General features: G+C 36.9%; 1 protein-coding gene across 1 annotated transcript in view; it reads left to right on the top strand.

Moving 5' to 3' along the window:
* Positions 1-23,057, top strand: part of MALRD1 (MAM and LDL receptor class A domain containing 1) — a 670,416-nt gene that overhangs the window by 60,951 nt on the left and 586,408 nt on the right. The window contains exons 6-8 of the mRNA XM_025396215.1: positions 13,220-13,321; positions 14,222-14,368; positions 17,875-18,041. Of these exons, the coding sequence (XP_025252000.1) occupies positions 13,220-13,321; positions 14,222-14,368; positions 17,875-18,041 (416 nt within the window). The remainder of the gene's footprint in view (positions 1-13,219; positions 13,322-14,221; positions 14,369-17,874; positions 18,042-23,057) is intronic.

The following is a 23,057-nucleotide window of genomic DNA, read 5'->3' as shown; positions in this document are numbered from 1 at the left end:
GGCAAGGAAATCACCTATTGGCTGGACTTTCCTACTGTAGGGAAGTTAGGAATAGGTTGCTGCCATTGAAACTGTATTTGTATTACAAATTTACAAACACACATGCTTGGGTGGTGCTTGGGAGTTGAGATGGCCTGTAATAAGATTCTGCTATCATATTAGATCTAAATTTCTCTCTATCTTTGGCCCTGGGAACTAAAGCCATTTCCCTATTTACCCATTATCTATATACTGGGACAAAGACCAAGTAGATGGGCCATCATATATATTCAGAAGACGAATGTCAGATTTGTAGTAAGTATTTAAAGTAAGTATTTAAGTAAGTGCTAAAAATTAAGTAGCATTAAATTGCCAAGTACTATAAAATCACTGCAAAAGTATAAAAGCAATCATAGTACAAATGAGACTTCAGAAAGATGAATATTCAAAGGAAAATTGTGATCCAAATAGAAAATCATGAGTATCTACAATTTCTAAGATAGTTGTTCTAGACATTATTATAACCAGAATGTATTTGAGGTGGTATGGAAATGAAATTTACTAAAGATGAGGCATCAATAAATTTTAAGGTTCATTTATTACCCGAGCCTTTCACATGAATATGAAATTTACATAACATGACAAGCTTTGGGACTGGAGAGGAGGACTTTGAAATCTAAGACTGAAGTCATCAGTGAATATGGAAAGTAGACCTACATGTATGACAGAGGGCAAAAAGCTGAATATCTTGAACCAAGATGTTTGCACACATTCAAAGATAAATACTTGTGTTGAAGTAACATTGGGCATTTAGATGAACTGCAACCCTATTTTTAGGCTTTGCCTTTTATGGGGCATTGCAAACGATGTCATCTCCTGGGAAAAAAAGCTGCAAAGGAAGTGGTTTTCTTATGGAGAAAGCCAGGATTCAGATGAGGTCACCTGGTATGTTCTTTGAAGATGAGGACACAGAGAGTTGTTTCTGTTTTTGTTTTTCAAGTAAAATAAGGATTGAGGGCATATTTACATTTTTGGGAGGAAAACACAGCAGCACGAAGATTAATAATAGAGGAAAAACATAAAGCATTATGGGATGAGATTGGCACTTGACTGGGGCTGCACTTTGTAAATGGCAGAAATGTGAGAGATTGTAAAATTAAGTAGCATTACATTGCCAAGTGGGACCCTCTAGCCAAGTTCCAGCACTGTTGTAACAGACTAAACCTAGTTAATCATCAGAATCACATCGGGGAGTGATTGATTCTGGGCTTCACTCCAGTGATAGATGGGAATCACTGTGAGTGGAGCCTGAATTTTAAATAAGATTCTCAGGATATATATTTTTTTTATTTGTGAAGCCACTGGAGCTCAGGCTTAAGAACAGGACTAGCATTTGGGAACAGGTCTGGTATCATGCTGGTGATTGTACTTGGGGCAGGGTCCCAGCTAACTAGAATGAGTAGTTTTAGTCTCGTGCAATCCTGGTGGTGGTGGTTGCGGCAGGGGTGGAGGGAGCATCGGACATGCAATCCAGCATCTTCTGGACATTGTCATCAGAAAATCCTATTCCTATGGAGGGTAGGTATAGGGCTTCTTGCATTTGGATGCAAGAAAACAGGCAAGTTTACTTAAATTACTTAAGGAAATGAAGGAGATAATTATGGCAAAGGTTCATCAGTCCCAATGCTGTTAGAGTCGAGGATCAAGGAATTTATTTTTTTGTATTTGCTTTATTACCTTATGCTTGTCACTTTATGGCTATAAGGTGATTGTTAAAGACCTATACATCTCAAATTTTGGGCAGGAAGAAGGCATAAATAAGAAGGGGCAATGTTTTTGGCCACATCATTGGCTTGACTATTTTATCTGGATAACTTTAGTTGCTAGGCAGGCTAACAAAACTGAATATTTAGCTTTTAGCTTCTGGAATAGAGGTAAGCAAGGAGAACAGATTTATGAGTGGAATAAGCAAACGTATTTGCTACAGAAACTGAAAATCAACATGTTTAGAAGTAAATTCCAATTTTGTTTTTCAAAATCTGTTCCCTCTCATTCATTCCCTGTTTTAGTCATTAGCAGTTATTTTGTCTCACTCAAAAAGCTAAGAGTCATTTTTACATATTCTTCTCTTTTTTTCACCCTTATATCAATTTGGCTAAAAAATATTATTGAGGGAATGTCCTACCTTATTTCTTAAATTTTCTCCTCTTATTTATTACTATTATTTATCTAATCCTGACTTTGTTCCAGCCCACATTTTTTTTTTTCCTGTGGGATACATTTTTTCTTCCAATTTTAATGTATTCTAATCAACAATCTACTTACAACAGATTATACTTTATAACAGACACCTATGGACAGGTCTCCACTTCTCATAAATCCATCAGTAAGTCTTATTGCCTCCAGGACAGAATTCAAATATTTTATCATGATATTAGCTTCTCATGATACTGCTCTTTTTCAGTAGTCCAATGTCCTACTTCACAGTTCCCCCAAGAATCCCATACTCTGGTCAAAACAAAATACTTGCGAGTTCAGCAACACAGGGTCCTCTAATTCTTGGGCGTTATGCAAACCTCTTTTCCTCTGCCTGAAAGCCTCATTTCATGACTTTTCTTTTTCTTCTTCTTCTCATTTTTCCTCTCCTTCACCTCTCCCTATCCTCAACCTTCTCTTACCTCTTTTCTCCCCATTTTTCTCCCCTCTGTCCTTCTCCTACATTTCTCCTCCTTCCTTCCTTTACTTCACTTGCCCTCCTTCTCTCCTTTCCTTTTTCTTCCTTCTTCTCCCTTCTGCCTTCTTTGTTCCTTCCTTTTCTTTTTTCCTTTTCTTCTTTTTTATATGCTCAGATTTCTGAGCGTAAGTTTCTTGTGAGGTGAGTTTTCTTGGGCAGGGAATTTTCCCTTATAGACTATCCCTCCACACTGCCACTGCCACCCCCTACACACACACACACACACACACACACACACACACACACACACGCACACACACATGTTTATTGATTTATCTTCTAGACTAAATTCTAAGTGCCTTGAGGCATAGTTCCTATCCTGTCTAATTCACTTGTGGAACCCTAGAACAGAACAAGCACTTCGTGAATAGAGATTGACCAAATGATTGAACAGAGAACATGTGCAGTTATTCCAAATATTTGAGATTTTGGATGATTTCTTCTTCCTTATGAGATACGTATGCTCCATTCCATAAAAAAATAGATCTAAATAAAATATCAGGGGAAGATGTTTTTAACAGTACTTACATTTGTGCTGAGAATATTATATTATTTCTAGGTTTTTGTTTTAGTATGAAAAATGAAACTAGGTCCTCAAACTACATAAGGAGGCTTTATTGAAGGAGAATTAATCTGGGCCAACCATTTCCCATATTTTAATAGACATACAGGTGCTTTTGCCACATTATAACAGAAATATTGTATTTAGAAATGAGTGGACTTAAAGAAAATGAGTGGAGTTAAGTTCTAACATAGCCGTCTTTTGATAAATCTTTTTGATTTATTGAAATGATTGTTTAGGAGGCTGAGATGGGCAGATCACTTGAGGTCAGGAGTTCGAGACCAGCCCGGCCAACATGGTGAAACCCCATCTCTACTAAAAATACAAAAATTAACTGGGCATGGTGACGTGCACCTGTAATCCCAGCTACACTGGAGGCTGAGGCAGGAGAATCGCTTGAACCCAGGAGGCGGAGATTGCAGTGTGCTGAGATGGCACCACTGCACTCCAGCCTGGGTGACAAAACAAGACTCTGTCCTGGAAAGAAAAGAAAAAGATATTTAGGTTTCCTAAAAAGACTTCTTTTCTTCTTTCTTCAAACCAATAGGCCTTTCAATTTTTTTTCTATTTTTTTTTAATGACACTAGGAAACGATTGTATTAACTGTGTTATTTTTTTTTTCCTGTATTCTGACGCAGTGAAATCTGGGGTCTTGGTGAACCTGGAGGGGTCTCACAGGGTAAGCTTATTCCTAGAGATAGTAAACAGCTCACCCTTTTCACTTAACCAGTGTGCTTTTCAAATACAAATCAACAAATCCAAAGCCCCCATCCCCATCCACTTCCTCTATTGTTGGACTTTCACATACCCGGGCCACTACGCACCTGCCCTACACACCCCAGGGCTAGTATATTAGTCTATTATGGCTGCCATAACAAAGTACCTCAGACTGTGTTACTCAAACAACAGAAATTCATTTTCTCTTGATTCTTGAGGCCAGACATCTGAGTTCAAAATGTCAGCAGGATTGATTGAGTTTTGTGTCCTTTCTTCTTGGCTTATAGATGGCTGTCTTCTCCCTGTGTCTTCACATGGTCATTCTATACCTGACTATGACCTACACTCTAGTTATAAATACACCAGCCAAATTGGATTAGGGCCACCCGGTTACCTCATTTTACCTTAGTTAGCTCTATAAAGGACATATTTCCAAATACAGTCACTTTCAGAAGTACTTTGGGTTAGCACTTCAACATCGGAATTTCGGGAGGCGTGATTTGGCCCATAATAACCAAGTTCCAGACAACTAGAAACAGCTTCTATGTTCTAGGGCCTGCTGACATCATTTAAACTAGCCAGTCCTAGGCCTGCTAACCCTGCCTCCCTTGCTTCTCCTAGAAACCAGAAGTTTCTGGCCCACATTTCACTCCTCTTCCTCTGCCTCCTGACTGACGCACCCTGGGACTTTCCCACGTGCTCCCTCTTCTTGGAGAGGGGGTGTCTAGAGACACCCAAGACGAGGTCTATACTCTGGGTGACCAAATAATCTGTATAACAGACCCCCATGACATGAATTTCCTATATAACAAACCTGCACATGTATCCCAAAGTTAAAATTAAAGCTGCTTTTTTTTTTTTTTTTTTAAAGAGAAAACAACTCATAGAGCTGAATACTGGAAAATAGGAACTTTACTATATGTAAATTTATAAATAATTTGAAAATGAAATGACCAATTTTTAAAGTTGAAAAATTCTGATGATGAGCAAGTTTATAATATATAGCTTATTTATTATACTGTCATTTATGAAAATGAAACTATTATTTTTACCATATATATTTCTCTTTACTATAAAAATATATCATAAGGTCAGGAGTTCGAGACCAGCCTGGCCAACATGGTGAAACCCTGTATCTACTAAAAATATAAAAATTAGGTGGTGCATGCCTGTAATCTCAGCTACTGGGGAGGGTAAGACAGGAGAATCGCTTGAACCCGGGAGGCAGAAGTTGCAGTGAGCAGAGATCACGGCACTGCACTCCAGCCTGGGTGACAGGGTGAGACTCCGTCTCAAACAAAAGAAAAAACAAAAAAGTACATATAAGCTATTTTATTTATAAAACTGCTTAGTATTAGGTATTTTCACAGTTTCTGAACACTTTGCAAGTTGGACAATAAAACTAATTTTTTAATATGAAAGAAATTGTTGAGACTATTTTCAGATTTTCAAACAATACCATTCTAACCTCTGCCCCTTCCAAGATGTGAAAATTTATTGTATATTTATTGGAAAGAGGATCACTTGAGATTTTACCAAAGTAGCTAGTATGAGAAAAAGAAATCAAGACTTGCTATTGTGATTAAATAAGAACGTGTTCAATCACTGATTCTTGAATAACACTGATTCCTAAAGAAACAGCTGATTATAATTTTGTATAATGATTTCATGCAGTGGCTCATAATCAGAATATTGTGAATATTCTGTGAATATTTTTAGATTGGTTTTTCAGGACTTTGCCTAAGTCTCATATGCAAATCTCTCAAATGTACCAATCATCCCTTTATTAGAATCTGAATGATGCATATATATTATCCAGTTAAATAACTAAGGACCTTTTATTATTTTAGTTGCTTCCAGTTTTCTTTTAAGAGACAGTAACTGTTCCTTGAAATCCACTACTAATTAAGGAAAATTGACAAATTGTCTAAAACCTCTGGAGTAAAAACTAGATGTCAGTTATAAGTTTTACCTCAATGGCCTTGAGACTTGGACTTCATTTTCTACCCTCAGAGAGTCTGGACAATTTAATTGGTTTGTGCTAGATAGTATTTGAAGGATGGCAGGCCCTAGACATGTGGCCTCAGTGGTATAGACACCTTGAAAGGGTTGACAAAGCTTCATTCCACTAATCATATATCATTGATGGAGGATTTGAAAACCCCTAAAATAATATTCTACATCCAGATTGTGGTACAATGTAAGAATAAGAGAAAGAGAGTTGGGCATGGTGGCTCACGCCTGTAATCCCAGCACTTTGGGAGGCCGAGGTGGGCAGATCACCTGAGGTCAGGAGTTCGAGACCAACCTCAACCTGGCCAACATGATGAAATCTTTCTCTACTTAAAATACAAAAATTAGACAGGTGTGGTGGCATACACCTGTAATCCCAGCTACTTGGGAGACTGAGGGAGGAGAATTGCTTGAAGCTGGGAGATGGAGGTTGCAGTGAGCCAAGATTGTGCCACTGCACTCCAGCCAGCCTGGGCAACAGAGTGAGACTCTGTCTCAAAAAAAAAAAAAAAAAAAAAAAAAAAGGAGAGGAGAGAGGGAAAGAGGGAAAATTAATGTGAATATAAATAACTGACATATTTAAATAGCTTTGAGCTCTGGGATTGAATGCACTAAAATAAAAAGAGCTGTCTAGTTTTATTGATCAACAATTTATGCATGCCAGGCCAAAATACAAACTCTTATGCCACTGTTTTTATGGTTGTAAATTCCAGTTTTCAGGCCAAAGTTAGTAAAAGTGGTAGACCCTGGCGAAAGAAATTTAATACATCTGACAAAAGCTATGTTTTTAATTCCATGCAATTTGTACTCAACTGTTTTGCTTTTTTGTTTGTAGTACTTCTGGGTGTTTTTTTTTTGTCTAGTATAAATAGTGACAAATTAGAGATAATATACAACATTTAATTGAACTATGACCAATATTTAGTTATGTAGCTCTAGGGATAGAAGATTTGTAGCTATTATATGAATCTACAAAAATTACAGTTTTAATTGTTTCATGGTAATCATTATTGTGCAATCTTAGATTCATTTATCGCCAACATTCCCTTAATTGCATATGCAGCTTTATTTGCAGTGGATCTTACATTCAAGAGGATTTGCATATTCATCATTTGTAAACTCCCATTATGAGAAACCAGATTGTGGATGCATTCATAAATCATTTCTATAACCAATTGCTTCAGTTTTAACATAAATAAAAGTGAAAATGATGTATATTGAGTCTACAGTCTTTTAAAAATTTTCATCAGGTTGTTCTTAGGTCATTTATTCATTTATCAAACAAGTATACATTGAGCATCTATTATGCCAGTAATTTTTTTAGGTAGTGGTGTGATAGCAGTGAAAAAACAAATAGTAATCATTGCATTCACCAAGCTTACAATTTAGTCAGGGAGAAAAATGATACTAAGCAAATAAATAATATAGTTTATGTCAAGTGGTGATATTTGCTATGGAGAACAGTAAAGCAAAAAACTGTGAGAAGAAGTTCCAGAAATGAGGATGAGATGGAGGATGGAGGTCATAAAATGTAGTTAGATTCTGGATGCGTTTTATTGATAATGTGGAAATTTGCTGATGGATTGCATGTTTGGTGAGAGAGAGAGAAAGATGAGTCTTGGAAGACTCCCAATTTCTCACCTTCACTCACCTCATATTTAACTTTTAAATATGAGATTTGACAATATAGAGGTCAATCTTGATATATGCAGTTTCAGGGGAGTGGTAAAGGTGACCAAAATCAAACAAACAAACAAGGAATAAAATACTGATCTGTGCTACAACATGGATGAGCCTCAAAAACATTTTGCTGAGTGAAAGAAGCCAAGCACAAAGGCTACAGCCTCCATGATTCCATTTAAATCGTCAGTATGTTCACATTAAAATATATAATCTGAGAAAAATAGCCAAAGAATAGAGGAAACAAGCCATGTGAATATTAGATATGTTGACAAAAAGAGTCAAGCTCTGTAAAATATTAAAGGAGATTTATTCTGAGCCAAACATGAGTGACCAATGGGTCATGACACAGTCCTCAGGAGATCCTAAGAACAGATGCCCAAGGCGGTTGGGCTACAAGTTGGTTTTATACAATTTAGGGAGACATAAAATATCATTCAATGCATGCAAGATGTACATTGGTTGAGTTTAGAAAGGCAGAACAACTGGGAGAGAGGGCTTCCAGGTCATAGGTGGATTCAAAGATTTTCTGATTGACCATCGGTTGAGTTATTATCTAAAGACCTGGAACATAGGGAGTCATTCTAGGTTACAGTAAGAGGTGGTGGAGACCAAGGTTTTATCATGTAGATGAAGCCTCCAGGTAGCAAGCTTCAGAGAGAATAGACTGTAGATGTTTCTTATCAGACTTAGTTTGTTCTACCAGTAATTGCAAAAGGGAGGAGGGTATAATGAGGCATGTCTGGCTTCACTTTCCCATCATGACCTGAACCAATTTTACAGGTTAACTTTGGAATGTCCGTGGATGAGAAGAGGGGTCCATTCAGATGGCTGGGGGCTTAGGGTTTGATTTTTTTATTTATAGATCCAGCGATAAATGCAAGGCCTTGCAGAAAGAGGCCTTGGTTTATATGAGGAAGGTCATAGTAAAGCATTGATGTTTACTTCATGTAGGATGAAAACCATGGAAGAGCAGAGGAGACATGATCTGACCCACATATCTAAGATTATAGTGGAGCAAGGACAACCACAGGAAGACAAATTAAGAAGTTACTAAGACGATCAAGAAAGATGGTGTTTCCTGAGCCAGAGTTGGTAGTAGTAGTGGAAGTCATAAAATGTAGTTAGATTCTGGATGTGCTTTATTGGTAATGCAGAAATTTGCTGATGGATTGCATGTTTGGTGAGAGAGAGAGAAATAGATGAGTCATGGAAGACTCCCAATTTCTTGCCTTAACTAGAAGGATGGAGTTTCATTAATTGGGATAAGAAAGGCTGTGGGAAGAGAAAGTTTAGGTTGAGAAAAATCAGAAGTTTATTTGAGATAGTAACTGCCCACAGGGTTCACCTTGCCCACTGCCTCGAAAGAGCCAATTGATCAAGACAGGGGAATTGCAATAGAGAAAGAGTAATTCACGCAAAGCCGGCTGTGTGGGAGACTGGAGTTATATTAACACTCAAATCAATCTCCCTGAGCATTCAGGGAGCAGAGGTTTTAAGGATAACTTGGTGGGCTGGGGGAAGCCAGTGAGCCAGGAGTGCTGACTGGTCAGAGATGAAATCGCAGGGAGTCGGAGCTGTCTTCTTGTGCTCAGTCAGTGCCTAGGATGAGGCCACAAGATCAGATGAGCCAGTTTATTGACCTGGGTGGTGCCAGTTGATCCATCAAGTGCAGGGTCTGCAAAATATGTCAAGCACTGATCTTAGGAGCAGTTTAGGGAGGGTCAGAATCTTATAGCCTCCAGCTGCATGACTCCAAAACCATAATTTCTAATCTTGTGGCTAATGTTAATCCTACAAAGGCCATCTAGTCCCCAGGCAAGAAGGAGGTCTGCTTTGGGAAAGGGCTGTTAACAACTTTGTTTAAACTATAAACTAAGTTCTTCCCAAAGTTAGTCCAGCCTACACCCAGGAATGAGCAAGGACAGCTTGGAAGGTAGAAGTAAGATGGAGTCAATTAAGTTAGATCTCTTTCACTGTCTCAGTTATACTTTTGCAAAGGTGGTTTCAAGATTTAAACCTATTTCTGTGACCTGAGGGAAGAGGCTTAAGTCAGTAACAGGATACTGCTAGAGTGTAGAGTTGGAGTCCAGCAAAAATTTTGGGCCTGAGGTATAATTTTATGAGTCATCAGCATTTAGGAAAGGATTTAATGGCATGTGACTAGGTGATATTAACAAGGTTGTGGGTTTGTAAAGAGGAGAAGAGATGGAAGGACTGAGCTTTGAGGCAGTCTCATGTTGAGCAGATGAGGGAAAACCACAAGAGAGACTGAGAAAAAAATAGCTGGCAACACGAGCAGAAAACCAGAAGAGAGTTTTATGCAAAAGCCTGGTGAAGAAAATATTTCAAGAAAAAGGGAGTGAGCAGCTCTGTCCAATAATACTGATATGTCAAGTATGTTGATGAAATAAAAGTTAAATATGCGATTTGGCAATATAGAGGTCAGTCTTGATATATGCAGTTTCAGGGGAGTGGTAAAGGGGACCAAAAAACAAACAAACAAAGAAGGAATAAAATACTGATCCATGTTACAGCATGGATGAACCTCAAAAACATTTTGCTGAGTGAAAGAAGCCAAGCACAAAGGCTACAACCTCCATGATTCCATTTGTGTGAAACAGCCAGAGGTGGAAATCCATAGAGATAGAAATCAGATGTAGTGGCTGCCAAGGGAGGGGGAAAGGAGAGAGAATGGTGAAGTGACTGAGGGGTACAAGTGATGAAAATGTCTTGGAATTAGGTAGTTTGATAATTGTACAACATTGCAGATTTAATAAAAGCCACTGACTTGTACACTTTTTTTTTTGGTCGAAGCAGAGTTTTGCTCTTGTTGCCCAGGCTGGAGTGTGGTGGTGTGATCTCACCTCACTGCAACCTCTGCCTTCCGGGTTCAAGTGATTCTCCTGTCTCAGCCTCCTGAGTAGCTGGGACTACAGGCATGCACTACCATCCCTGGCTAATTTTTGTATTTCTAGTCGAGACGGAGTTTTGCCATGTTGATCAGGCTTATCTCAAACCCCTGATCTCAGGTGATCCACCTGCCTCAGCCTCCCCAAAGTGCCGGGATTACAGGCATGAGCCACTGTGCCGAGTCTTTTTTTTTTTTTTTTTTTTTTATGAAGCTTCGCTCTGTCACCCAGGTTGAAGTGCAGTGGTGCAATCTCGACTCACTGCAACCTCTGCCTCCTGGGTTCAAGCGATTCTCCTGTCTCAGATTTCCTAGCTGGGATTGCAGGCGTGTACCACCACACCTTGCTAATATTTGTATTTTTGGTAGAGTTGGGGTTTCACCATGTTGGCCAGGCTGGTCTCAAACTCCTGAACTCAAGTGATCCACCTGCCCCGGCCTCCCAAAGTGCTGGGATCACAGGCATGAGCCACTGTGCCCAGCCTACTTGTACACTTTAAAATAGATAAAATGGAAATGGTAAGTGATATGTTTTGTGATGTTTATCTCAAGTTTTTAAAAACTGTTATTGACATAGATTCAAGAGAGAATAGGAGGGGAAAGAACTGGTGTTGGAGTCAGTGTGAGAATAGGCAGAACTTTGAGAAGTTAGTTAGAGAAGGTAGTCGCGTCAGGAGAGTGTTTTTCTAAGATGGGTGAAGTTTTGGCCATTTAGGTCCTGAAGGAAATGATCTTGTTGAGAAAGAGAACACACTGTTGTAAATGAGAGGAGAGGAAATTGGCAGCATGATTCCTTAAATAGCCAGCAGAGATGAAATTTCTGTCTAAATGGAAGACGTCATCCAGAGAAGGGTATGGAGAGTTGACCTGTTCCTACAGAGGGCAAAGCATGTGGACAGCCGGCCAGTGAGGTTGATCATGAGACTTGTAAAGTTTTCTTCTGATTTCTCTCATCTTCCCAATGAAATATGAAGCAAGATGGTAAGCTGAGAATGATGATAGGGAAGGAAGAGCTGGAAGTTAAAAGAGGGAATAGAAGGCTTTGAACAGTTGTCTAGGAATGTGGAAAAGGAAAGAATGAGGGTCACCATGACATCATGCAGTGAGTAGTCATCAATATGAAGTCATTTCTGTTTACATGATTGTGAACAAAGTGAAATCTGCATGATTTCTTCACTCCATTCAGCTGTACAGATACAGGCTAGAGTAGGTGAAGGGATGTATTTTCTAGAGTTTTTGCCATGAGAGTATGGAGAAATATGAGCATGGCCAAGGAGTGATTGCTTGTCTGACATCTGTAATAAAGGAAATGAAGACATGATATGTGAGGGAAATAATTGAAAAGAATTTAGGACCTTGGGCTTGTAGAACCTGGCCCAGTCGAAATATTGTTAGAGTAGAGATATGAAAAGAAGTGAGCTGGAAAGGTAGGGATGATGATTGGGGAGCGGACCACTTGAAATTAAGACAAGGAAACGTTATCATCATTAGTAATGGTAATACTCCTTTTGAAGAGTGGTGGCAGAGGTTGTTTTTCATCAAAGTTCTCCTTCAAGGTCATCAATAAGAAGAGATCAAGAAACTGAGAAGCAAATAAAAGTGAATATTGAAATGACAAAGAATGACAGTGAGCTCAGAGCTAGAATCTTCAAGGGTTGAGGGACAGGGCACCCTCAGGGATCACCCACAGTGTCTGTAGGTGATTATAACAAGCTGGAACACTGAGGGGTGCCATTTGACCTCATGAGAATCAAAGCTTGGGTATCTAGGAAGGTCAGAGGGAGAACTGTCTGCAAGTGGTATGGGCAGGAAGGACTCCTAGTCTACCTTCAAGTCTTATATTAGGAGGGCTTGGGGAAAAGAAAACAAAAAAACAGGCACAACTTTTTTTTTTTTTTTTTTTAGATGGAGTCTTGCTCTATTGCTGAGGCTGAAGCAAAGTGGCGTGATCTTGGCTTACTGCAACCTCCGCCTCCTGGGTTTAAGTGATTCTCCTGCCTCAGCCTCCCTAGTAGCTGGGATTGTGGATGCATGCTACCGTGCCCAGCTGATTTTTGCATTTTTAGTAGAGATGGGGTTTTGCCATGTTGACCAGCCTGGTCTCAAACTCCTGAACTCAGGTGATCCACCCGCCTTGGCCTCCCAAAGGCTGGTCCATGGCTAGGATTAAAGGTGTGAGCCACCATGGCTGGCCAACAGGCACAATTTGAGAAAGCTCTAGAGAACGCAGTTCCGGGGAAGATCCACCTTCAGGTTTAACGGGACACCATATCTTGTATTGGACATATGTATAACTGTCCTTCAAATGGTAGACTCTGAGTTCTAACATTAGACAGTTTTTTCACTCCTGTGAAGGATTGGCTTTGGGACTTGCCAGTCACTATGGAGATATGATTAAAATCCCGAAACATTGGCGTGGTTGTTTTGTTCTGTTTTTCTCTGTCTCTATGTGAGTGGTGTGTGTGTGTGTGTGAGTGAGAGAGAGAGAGAGGGTTACCTAAAGAGTGGTAGAGAAATTTGTTACAGAGTGCTTTGTAGAATGAATATTAACATTAAAAAAAAATACTTGAGTCTTTCCAGTTGCACCTGCATTTCACTTCTTGCCAATCTTTAAATTTAGTAGATGGAATTTTACTGTGTCAGGAAGCACTGAATGCTGAGCAGGAGCTATGCCGTCCAGATACAGATCTCTGCAGATTTGATACTACAGATGAAGAATTGAGATGTAAGTGTTAAATTGAGATATTCACTTTTCTGGTGTATATGCAATATATGAGACCCAGAGACCATTCACAAGCCAACCTATGTTGACATTAATGTCCTAGTTTATTGGGAGGCTGTGGTGGTTTATACCAAATACATCAATTTAAGGCCATGTAATTTTGTAAAACAAACTGAAACCATCTTGGAACTATATGCAATGTTTCTTCTTTAATATTTCAGTGTGATTATGAATAGTAAATAATTTAACTAATCGAATCCCATAAAGTAGGTAAGGCAAAATATAAAGCCATTTTAAAAATTGTTGGCTGGGTATGGTGGCTCATGCCTATAATCCCAGTACTTTGAGGGGCTGGGATGAGAGGATTGCTTGAGGCCAAGAGCTCAAAATTAGCCTGGGCAATATAGCAAGATGTCATATCTACAAAAAAAAAAAATAATAATAATTACCCAGGCATGGTGGCGTGCACCTGTGGTCCTAGCTACTTGGGAGGCTGAGGCTGGAATATTGCTTGAGCCCAGGAGTTTGAGGCTACAGTGGGCTCTGATTGCACCACTGCATTTGGCCTGGGTGGCAGAGCGAGACCCTGTCTCTTAACAAAATTAAGACATATTGTGACGGAAGTGGTGACGCATACAAGAAAAACTAGGAATCTCGTTTTTTTTATGGCAATGGTTCTCATTTGAGAGGATATCGTACATGTGGATCAACTGAAAAATTTTTGCAAAATAGAGTTGCTGGTACACTCTAAGACTTATTGAATTCCAACTTCTAGATGTAAATTAGTGTGTGCTAATGTGTATGTGTATGTATAAGCCTTTTGGTTGATTACAATATGTAACCTGGTTAAGCGGCCACTCTAGCAGACTAATAGTCCACCAAGATCTTTTCTCCCCTGTTTAGTGTGTCAGGCCTGTGGGTTTGAATTTGACATGTGTGAGTGGACATCAGAGGCATCTGTTGGCCAAATTTCCTGGATGCGCACAAAAGCGAGAGAGGTCCCTGCATTAGAATCCACACCTCAGCAGGATCAAGGAGATGGTGATGAAGGTAGAAAAAAAAATATCTTTTGTGTATTACTTTTAGAATTCTGTTTTATGGTGACTAGTTATAAGACATTACATAGGGGGCGTTGGGGAATATACCGAGTATATTTTATTGAAAATACACCCTGCAATAGGAGCTGAAGGTGAAAATAACAATTATGTTTCCAACAGTGTAAAAGAAGAGTTGTACTAGGTTAACAATTTTTTTAAGTTTTATTATTTCCTTCAGGAGTTATTATTGTGTGAACAAAAAGGAGAAGTATTAAAAGGCTTTTTGTTGTTGTTGTTGTTACGCCTGTTAGCTTCTTTTCTTTTTTTTAAAGAGTCTTACTCTGTCACCGAGGTTGGAATGCAGTGGTGAGATCTCGGCTCACTGCAACCCCCGCCTCCTCGGTTCAAGCGATTCTCCTGCCTCCGCCTCCTGAGAAGCTAGGACTACAGGCACATGCCACCATGCCTGGATAATTTTTGAATTTTTAGTAGAGACAGAATTTCAACATGTTGGCCAGGCTGGTCTCGAACTCCTGACCTCAAGTGTTCCACCAACCTTAGCCTCCCAAAGTGCTGGGATTACAGGTGTGAGCCATTGTGCCTGGCCAAGTCTGCTAGCTTTTTCTTTTTCTTTTTCTTTCTTTCTTTTTTTTTTTTTTTTTCCTTCCTTCCTTCCTTCCTTCCTTCCTTCCTTCCTTCCTTCCTTCCTTCCTTCCTTCCTTCCTTCCTTCCTTTTTCTTTCTGTTTTTTTTTAACACTGCCATATTGTCTATGAGTTTCTTCCTCTTGCTAACATATTAATTTGTATTTTCTGTTTACTTTTATTCTTTTTGCTTTTTTTCTTTCTTCCTTTTCTTTGAGGGGTGAGTATTGTTACATTTTTATTTTTATTTTTTTCACTGATCTGGAAGCTTTAATTTATATATCTTATTGTTATAACTATTCTTACTTTTAGGATATATTCTTTATATGAAATTTCTTTAACAAAGCCTAAAGTGATTTAGTATTTCTGCTTTTTTGAACGTGAGAAAGACCAAAGTACCATTTAATTATTTTTTGGTCCTGAGTTACAGTTGAACATTTTAAAGAGTTTTAAAGTCAATATCTTGTTATGATACTTATAACTATTAAGATTATATATTTCATTATTTCTCTTACCACTGTTTTTTAGATTTTATGCTTTCCTTCTTGGTTCCCTTATCCCCTTGCAAAGGTTGACTCTTTAATCAATTGTTCTTAATAAATTGTTCTCTTATTTAGAAAAGATCTGTGGTGATGAGCTCCCACAGTATCTGTAAACTTAAAATGTTTTAAAATTGTTCTCACTTCTAAATAATAATTTATCTGGTCATACAATTTTAGAAATTTTTTTTTTAATTTCTAAATTCTAAGATTTTCCCTCTTTAGCTCCTGATATGTACTGTAGTGACTGAGAAGTCTGAGTGCAAGTAATGTTTTTTTAGTTTAATGCAGATGTAAAAAATGTTTCTTTATCTTTGATATTTGAAAATTTCAGTATGATGAGTGCAGGAATGAGTATATGTTTAATTTTTAATGCTCAGAATGCACATATATCATCATTTGCAGAAACTGTGTTATTTTATTCAAGTAATTCTCTCTTACTCCCTCTAATCTTTTCATCTTGAGTTTCTATTAAACACAACTAATGTTCACACTCCATAACTTGACTGCTCCTTTTTATTTTCTATATAATTTACTCTATTTTGAGTTATATTTCAGGGCTTCTGGTACATGAATTTTCTCTTTGACACTATGGCCAGTCTAGGTTATATTCTGCCTATTGGGCATTTAATTTAAAGTCTTAATTTATTTTTGTTTTAAGTTTATACTTGCTAATATTTTCTTATTTATTTCCTAGTGTATCTTAATATGTTTTTAATAGAGTGTATTAGAATTGTATGAAATTTAATTTCTTCTTTTACAATTTATAAATGTAATTAGTTTTTGCTGTCTTTAGCGTTGTATTTATATGTTTTATTATGCAGATTATTTTTATTTTTTTATTTTTTGGGGGTAGTAGTAATATTATTATTATTGTTATTTATTTTATTTAAGTTCCAGGCTGCATGTGCAGGATGTGCAGGTTTGTTACATAAGTAAACATGTGCTGTGGTAGTTGGCTGCACCTGTCAGCACATTACCTAGGTATTAAGACCAGCATGCATTAGCTATTTATCCCAATGCTCTCCCTCCCCTCACTCCTCAACAGGCCCCAGTGTGTATTGTTCCCCTTCATGTGTGTTCACGTTGTTCAGCTGCCACATATAAGTGAGAACATGTGGTGCTTGGCTTTCTGTTCCGGCATTAGTTTGCTGAGCATAATGGCTTCCAGCTCCACCCATGCTCCTGCAAAGGACATGATCTCATTCCTTTTTGTGGCTACACAGTATTCCATGGTATATATGTACCACATTTCCTTTATCCAGTCTATCATTGATGGGCATTTGGGTTGATTCCCTGTCTTTGATATTGTGAATAGTGTACAGACTATTTTCAAAAAGATTAATAGACTTTACTTTTTAGGATTATTCTTTTCAAACTGTGTTTTTTGCCTTACAGATGCCTTGTAATTTTTTGTTGAAAGTCAGACATGATTTACTGTGTAAAAGGCACTAATGTAAATAGTGTGAGCTTTTACATTACGTTTATCCAGCTAAGGATTATGTTATGCTTAGTATTTGCTGTAGCTGTAAATATCTGAGGCTGAAATTTTGTCTAATGTTCTTGTTTTTGTCTTTCTTATTGTATTTGGGTTTCCTTAGAGACTTCTTTTAAAATAGTGTCTGAGACATGCAGCTCTTTCAGTAGCATGAAGAAGCATTTCAGACTTTATTTTTGAAAATGAAGTAAAATTACAGAAATCTCTATATAAATCTGTGTTGTCAATGTTATTAAGTTCAAGAACAGCTCAAATTGGTTTTAAATATCAGATGGGGAAAAACTTATCTACAATATCTTTATGTAAAACAAAATTCATAAGTGACGTTTAAAAGGACCGTAGATATCTCATACCTCTGTGTGGCTTGGTAAGAAAGAAGGCATTTTAAGTTGTATTTCCTAAAACTATAAAGGATTTTCTACAAAAAGTAAATCAGAAAATCATCCAAAGGGGCAAGAATTCTGGGAAAGATGAAGAGAAATTCTTGATTAAAAAAAGGATTGAATTGTGATATTTAAAAGAAAAATGATAATAATTTGGTGGTGTAGCAATTTGTATATGTAGATTTCTTTTATAGGAATCTTGAATTTTTACAAAAGGGTATTATCAAATTTGGTTTATAGAAATTAGGAGAAGATTTATCTACATATTGGAGCTAATATAAAAATTAAAACCTCTTATTTGTAGTTGATATAATCATTTGAAAACATTCTGTCCTTTTAAGTAAAATATTTGTGTTTTAAGTCCAGTTTTGAACACTTCAGAAATGTAATAGTTTTAGTCAGACAGAAAGAAGCTAATATTTTCCTCAATTGCTTCTTTTTTCTTTTATATTTCAGGTTATTATGTATGGGTAGGGGCTAAGCATGCTTTTCCTCTTAACCATTTAGACAGCAGGGCTTACCTAAATAGCTCTGTGTGTCATTGCTTGGGCAAGAGCTGTCATCTTCAATTCTATTACACTATGGAAAGCAGTGTCCTGAGAGTAAGACTGTATAATAATAAGGTAAGAAGAAAGTTGCATTTATTTCAAATTCATTGAATCAGTGAAGTTTCTAACTCTTGGCAACTTGTGTTTCGATTTCTCAGTTGCACATAAGCTTTTATTCTTGAACTTGACTTTATTTGGTATACTTTTAAAAAGAATTATTAAGAAACAAGCATAGGAGACACTCTCATGTACAAAAGTTAATATGATAAGCTGCCCAATATTATTTCATAAAGTTTTCAAAATTCATCAAAGTATATTAAATAAACTGTAGATCTAATAAAAATGAGATAGCTGAGATTCTGTATCGTGAGCTCTGTACTGAAGCTCTGATGTGATCTGTTTTGGGCATTACATCTATATATCATTAGAACTGTAATGGTTGAAACTTGTTTGGGTAGCAGTCGACATAATTTTCAAGACTGGTAATTATCGATTAAATATTGAAAAAATGGCACACTGGGTAGACTGAGTCCATTCTTCTTCTCTCTCTCCTTGTCCACGTGCTCAATGAGTTCTAAAATGTAAAGTTGGGTGAGTACTCCAATTAGAAAAAGAGATAAAAACAAACTGACAGCTGATTCCATAGTATAGGAAAAACCCTGCTTTTTCTACTCTTATGCCCTCAGCACTCCCAATATCTTACTTCTGACATCAGATTTCGTGTTTTGTTTTGTTTTGTTTTGTTTCCAACACAGCAATTCAGTTCTCTAGCAGACACCAACTGAGTGTCCTATGATTTGCCTCAATTCTGACACTAGCTACCTGGAGATAGTGCAGATTCCATGGGTTGAGGTCTCAGGCCCACAGTACTACCCCTACTTCAGATGTCAATCACAAGCTTCCTATTGTGAGCTGTGCCTCTTACCTACCAGCTATAAATTGCAGTTCCCATGGCCCCCTTCTTAGGTTTGATAATTTGCTAGGATGGCTCACAGAATTCACGAAAACATTTTACTCATGTTTACCCACTTATTATTAGAAATGTAGATGAACAATCATACGGAAGAGATGAATAGGTCAAGGTATGTGGGAAGAGGGGTGGTGCTTCGCTTCCATGCATCCCCGGGTGTGCTCCCTCTAGGAATCAGCACATGTTCAGCAATCTAGAAGTTCTCTGAAACTTGTACTCCAGAAATTTTTTATAGAGGATTTGCCATGTAGGTATGATCAATTACTAGCTTAATCTCCAGCCCCTCTCTTCTTCCCAGAAGAGGTGGGACTGAAAGTTCCAAGCTTCTAATCATAGCTTGATCTTTCTGGTGATGAGTCCCCTAAGATTCTATTAATATCCCTATTGATTAGGAAATTCACAGGTTTTTGGGAACTCTCTGCCAGAAACTGGAGATGAATAAATAGATTCATAATAAATAATACATAATGTATAATTATATGTAATATAATATATAACAAATAATATATTATTTAATGTATCCAGATTTATATGGATTCACATAATTACATCTATGTGGATGTGAGATATCTATAGATATACATATATATCTCTACACGTCCACATAGATGTAAAAATATAGATAAATATGGATGTGATATATATACACATATCACCTATCTATAGATGTGGATGTGATATATATATATCTTCCCACACATTCATATACACACATATAGATATGTAAAGTAATATACATATGCATATACATTCTTTTTTAATTGCATGCGATATAATTTTTCTGGCATTCTAGAACTTCTTATGTTTTTGTGATTTTTGCAGTAGTACTTTGTAGTCACTGCCCTGCAATCTATTTAATATATTTCATTCCATTTGGTAAGGTGTAGGGGGAGGAAGAAAAGGGGACAGCATCTCCTTATCCTTCCTGCAGCACTACAAACTGTCCAGATACATGGCATGAATTTTACCAAAAAGGAAGAGAGAAAAAATTTAACTGTATCCGTGTATGTTCCGCCATTCATGCCTCAATATTTCAGTTGCTATCACCTGTACTGTTTGAACCAATCCCAGTGAGCCTCCATGCAATCTGCAACATTCTATAATTTCCAGCTCCTTCTTCAATAAAGGCATAGTAGATAAATTCTAGAATAATTTCATTGAGTTTAAATTATAGTTAAAAATGGTTAAATTATATATGTGGGCCTATGGTAATGCTTTTCAGATGACAGATAATTATTTCATTAAAATTGAATGAGTTCTTAGCCTAAATTTAAGTAGAAATTTGTACTATAATATGATCTAATCCTGAGGATTATTTTAATCTGCTCTGAAAATGAGTGATGCATTTTAAAAGTTTCAATGCATGTAGAATGGAATTATGTTTTTAGTTATGAATGTGTGTATGTATTGTGTATGTAATTATGAATGTGTGTGTATTATGTAATTATGAATGTGTGTATATAGTATGTATGTATTTATGAATGAATGTAGATTGGAATTACTGAAAATGAGCAGTGCCATTCTTCCGATGGCTTTAGAACTATGCAAGAAAGGAGTGAAAACAAATTGGCTTCAAGTATTACATCATATATAAATGATGTTAGATACCACACATCGTTAACTCTATTAATCAGTAATACAGTTATCAAGATTCTGTCTATCATATTATAAGAAAAGAAGTTAATCATAGGGAAATGATCTAGTGCATTAACCAGAACCAAATGGTTGTACATCTTAGAGATTGTTGACTGATGCTTGATTCGTTAGACAGTATTCTGTGAGGTGTCCTGTCTTTTCTGACACTATTTGCTATCCTCTATACATATGTTACTCACTGATGCAAAATCTGCATCAAAGTACATTTAAGTCATAAGTCAGTGTTTTATCACACACTTAAAAGGACTCCAAAACTATCATTTAAAAAAATAGCTCTTGATGAAAATGATGATTTACGTCTTTCTATGAATAGAATGCTGTTTTCTGTTGTGAACATCTGTTACTCTATACATGTGAGCAGGTAAGCCAAGAAATATCTAGCAAGAATGCTGAAAGTTGTTTTCTTTATTTCCAGAGGACATTAGAACTTAAGAAGTGAAAAACTCAGGGGAAGGCAAGTTGTTAAGTACAAAGTTCACTCTTTAGAATCAACTGAAGTGTGTAGCAATTAAAGTTTGTACCATCTAACTATTCTTGGGTTAGATCTGTGTCCATGATCTATAAAATAATACTCATAGCAACAGCCTACTTTTTATTCTGTGTAAAGTTTCCACATAATTATTTACCAAAAAAATTACGTGTAATTTTTCTTTACAACCAAATTTACTTGTAAGTCTTTACCAGATTACATGGTCTTATTCCTAGATGTGATCAAAAGTAGTGAAACTCAACAACGTTGACTTTATCCTTGATTTCTTTACTGGAAGGGAAAAGCATAGACTGGCATCTCTAAGAGAGAGAGTGTTAATAAATATGTTAAATATTTTTCTTGAAAGTTACATCAGCATTATTGATCCTGGACTGGGGGAGCAAAGATATATATATATATATTTTAAATTATTTACTGATTTTAAGATAAAAGAAAAGTAGAACATCACTTGAAAAGCTTTGCCGAGTTGGAGATTTCTTTTTTGCATTAACACCTGTGAAAAGTAACTAGAAAGAGGGAGAGTGAGAGCAGAAATAAAATGAAACCTGATTTCACTTAGAATAAATTCTTTTTACAAAACATTGCTAGTGCCATCAGACTGGAAAATGTATAGAAAAATTTAGATCTCATTCACTGTGTGCTATGAACTTGGCTTATGAAAAACCATTTAAGTTTGGAAAGAACACTGCTCACTTTTCAAAAAAATGTAAGTGCACCCATCTTCAGGGGGAGCAGAGGGGAATCAATTAAATTGTCACTGAAAAAAGAGCACAGTAGCTCTAAATTATTTTCATAAAAATGAAAGTGGGGGAAAGTGGTAAATACAGTTGTTTGCCAAGAGGTGACAATAAAAGCATCTGTGGAGGGTGTAAGTGTTTTGATGCTAAATAACTGAAGTTGTGTAAGAAATAAGTAGAAGAAAAATTAGTTGCTTGTCTCAACTTTTTATAACTCCAGTTCATCCTGATCCGCCATGAAAGCTATCAGCCGACAGTATGTTCACCCCATGTGTTTCATTGTCTTGTAGAAATCTTCTCAGTTGATATGAATAAGTAATGAAGTACATTGTAATGGATTTAGACTATCTTCTGAAATATTTAGGACTTGGAAATTTGGAGTAGGCATCTGAGGGTGCAGGACTAAGTTGAAAGTAGATTCATTTTTAGAAAATCTTGGGCATGAATAAAATATGTGACGCTGAGTGAGGAGACAAATATTGATGTCACGTGTCATTTGAATTACAACAAGATGTTGCCTTTCAGGGCTGCTTTCTATCTCATGCTGGAAAGTGGGACAGAGCCAGGCTCAGAGCTCGACCTGAGAGATAATTATGTCAATCTTCGCATTTTTATCATATTGTTACCTAAAAAATTAGTGCATTCTATATGTAAACATTATGAACAATTTGGTCTATTTTTGGGGAGATATGTCAAATTAATTTGAATGTCTGATAAACTTTAAATAAAAATAAGATGATTTCAGAACATAAAAGCATTATCATAAATCATAAAGACCAATGCCATACATGCAGTAGACAAAATTTTGGGTAACTTATAGACTTTTTTATTTTATTTTATTTAGTTTTTTTGAGATGGATTCATGCTCTGTTGCCCAGGCTGGAGTGCAGTGGTGCCATCTTGGCTCACTGCAACCTCCGCCTCCCGGGTTCAGGTGATTCTCCTGCCTCAACCTCCTGAGTAGCTGGGATTGCAGGCACCCACCACCATGCCTGGCTAATTTTTGTATTTTTAGTAGAGATGGAGTTTCACCATAGACTTTTATTGAGCTTCTTACACTCAATAAATATTTTGAATGCAGTAAAGCCTTATTACTATACTCATAGCATGTAGTAACAATTTTATGTACATTTTGCAATCTGAAAAATGATCATTGTATAGGTGCATGACATAGATTTCTCTAAAAGATGTAAATAGGCCTTTGATAGAATGACCAAATTAAGAATGTAATTTTCAGA

The sequence above is a fragment of the Theropithecus gelada genome, chromosome 9 (assembly GCF_003255815.1).
Source record: "Theropithecus gelada isolate Dixy chromosome 9, Tgel_1.0, whole genome shotgun sequence".
NCBI lineage: Eukaryota > Metazoa > Chordata > Mammalia > Primates > Cercopithecidae > Theropithecus > Theropithecus gelada.
This window is presented reverse-complemented; position numbering and strand designations above follow the sequence as displayed.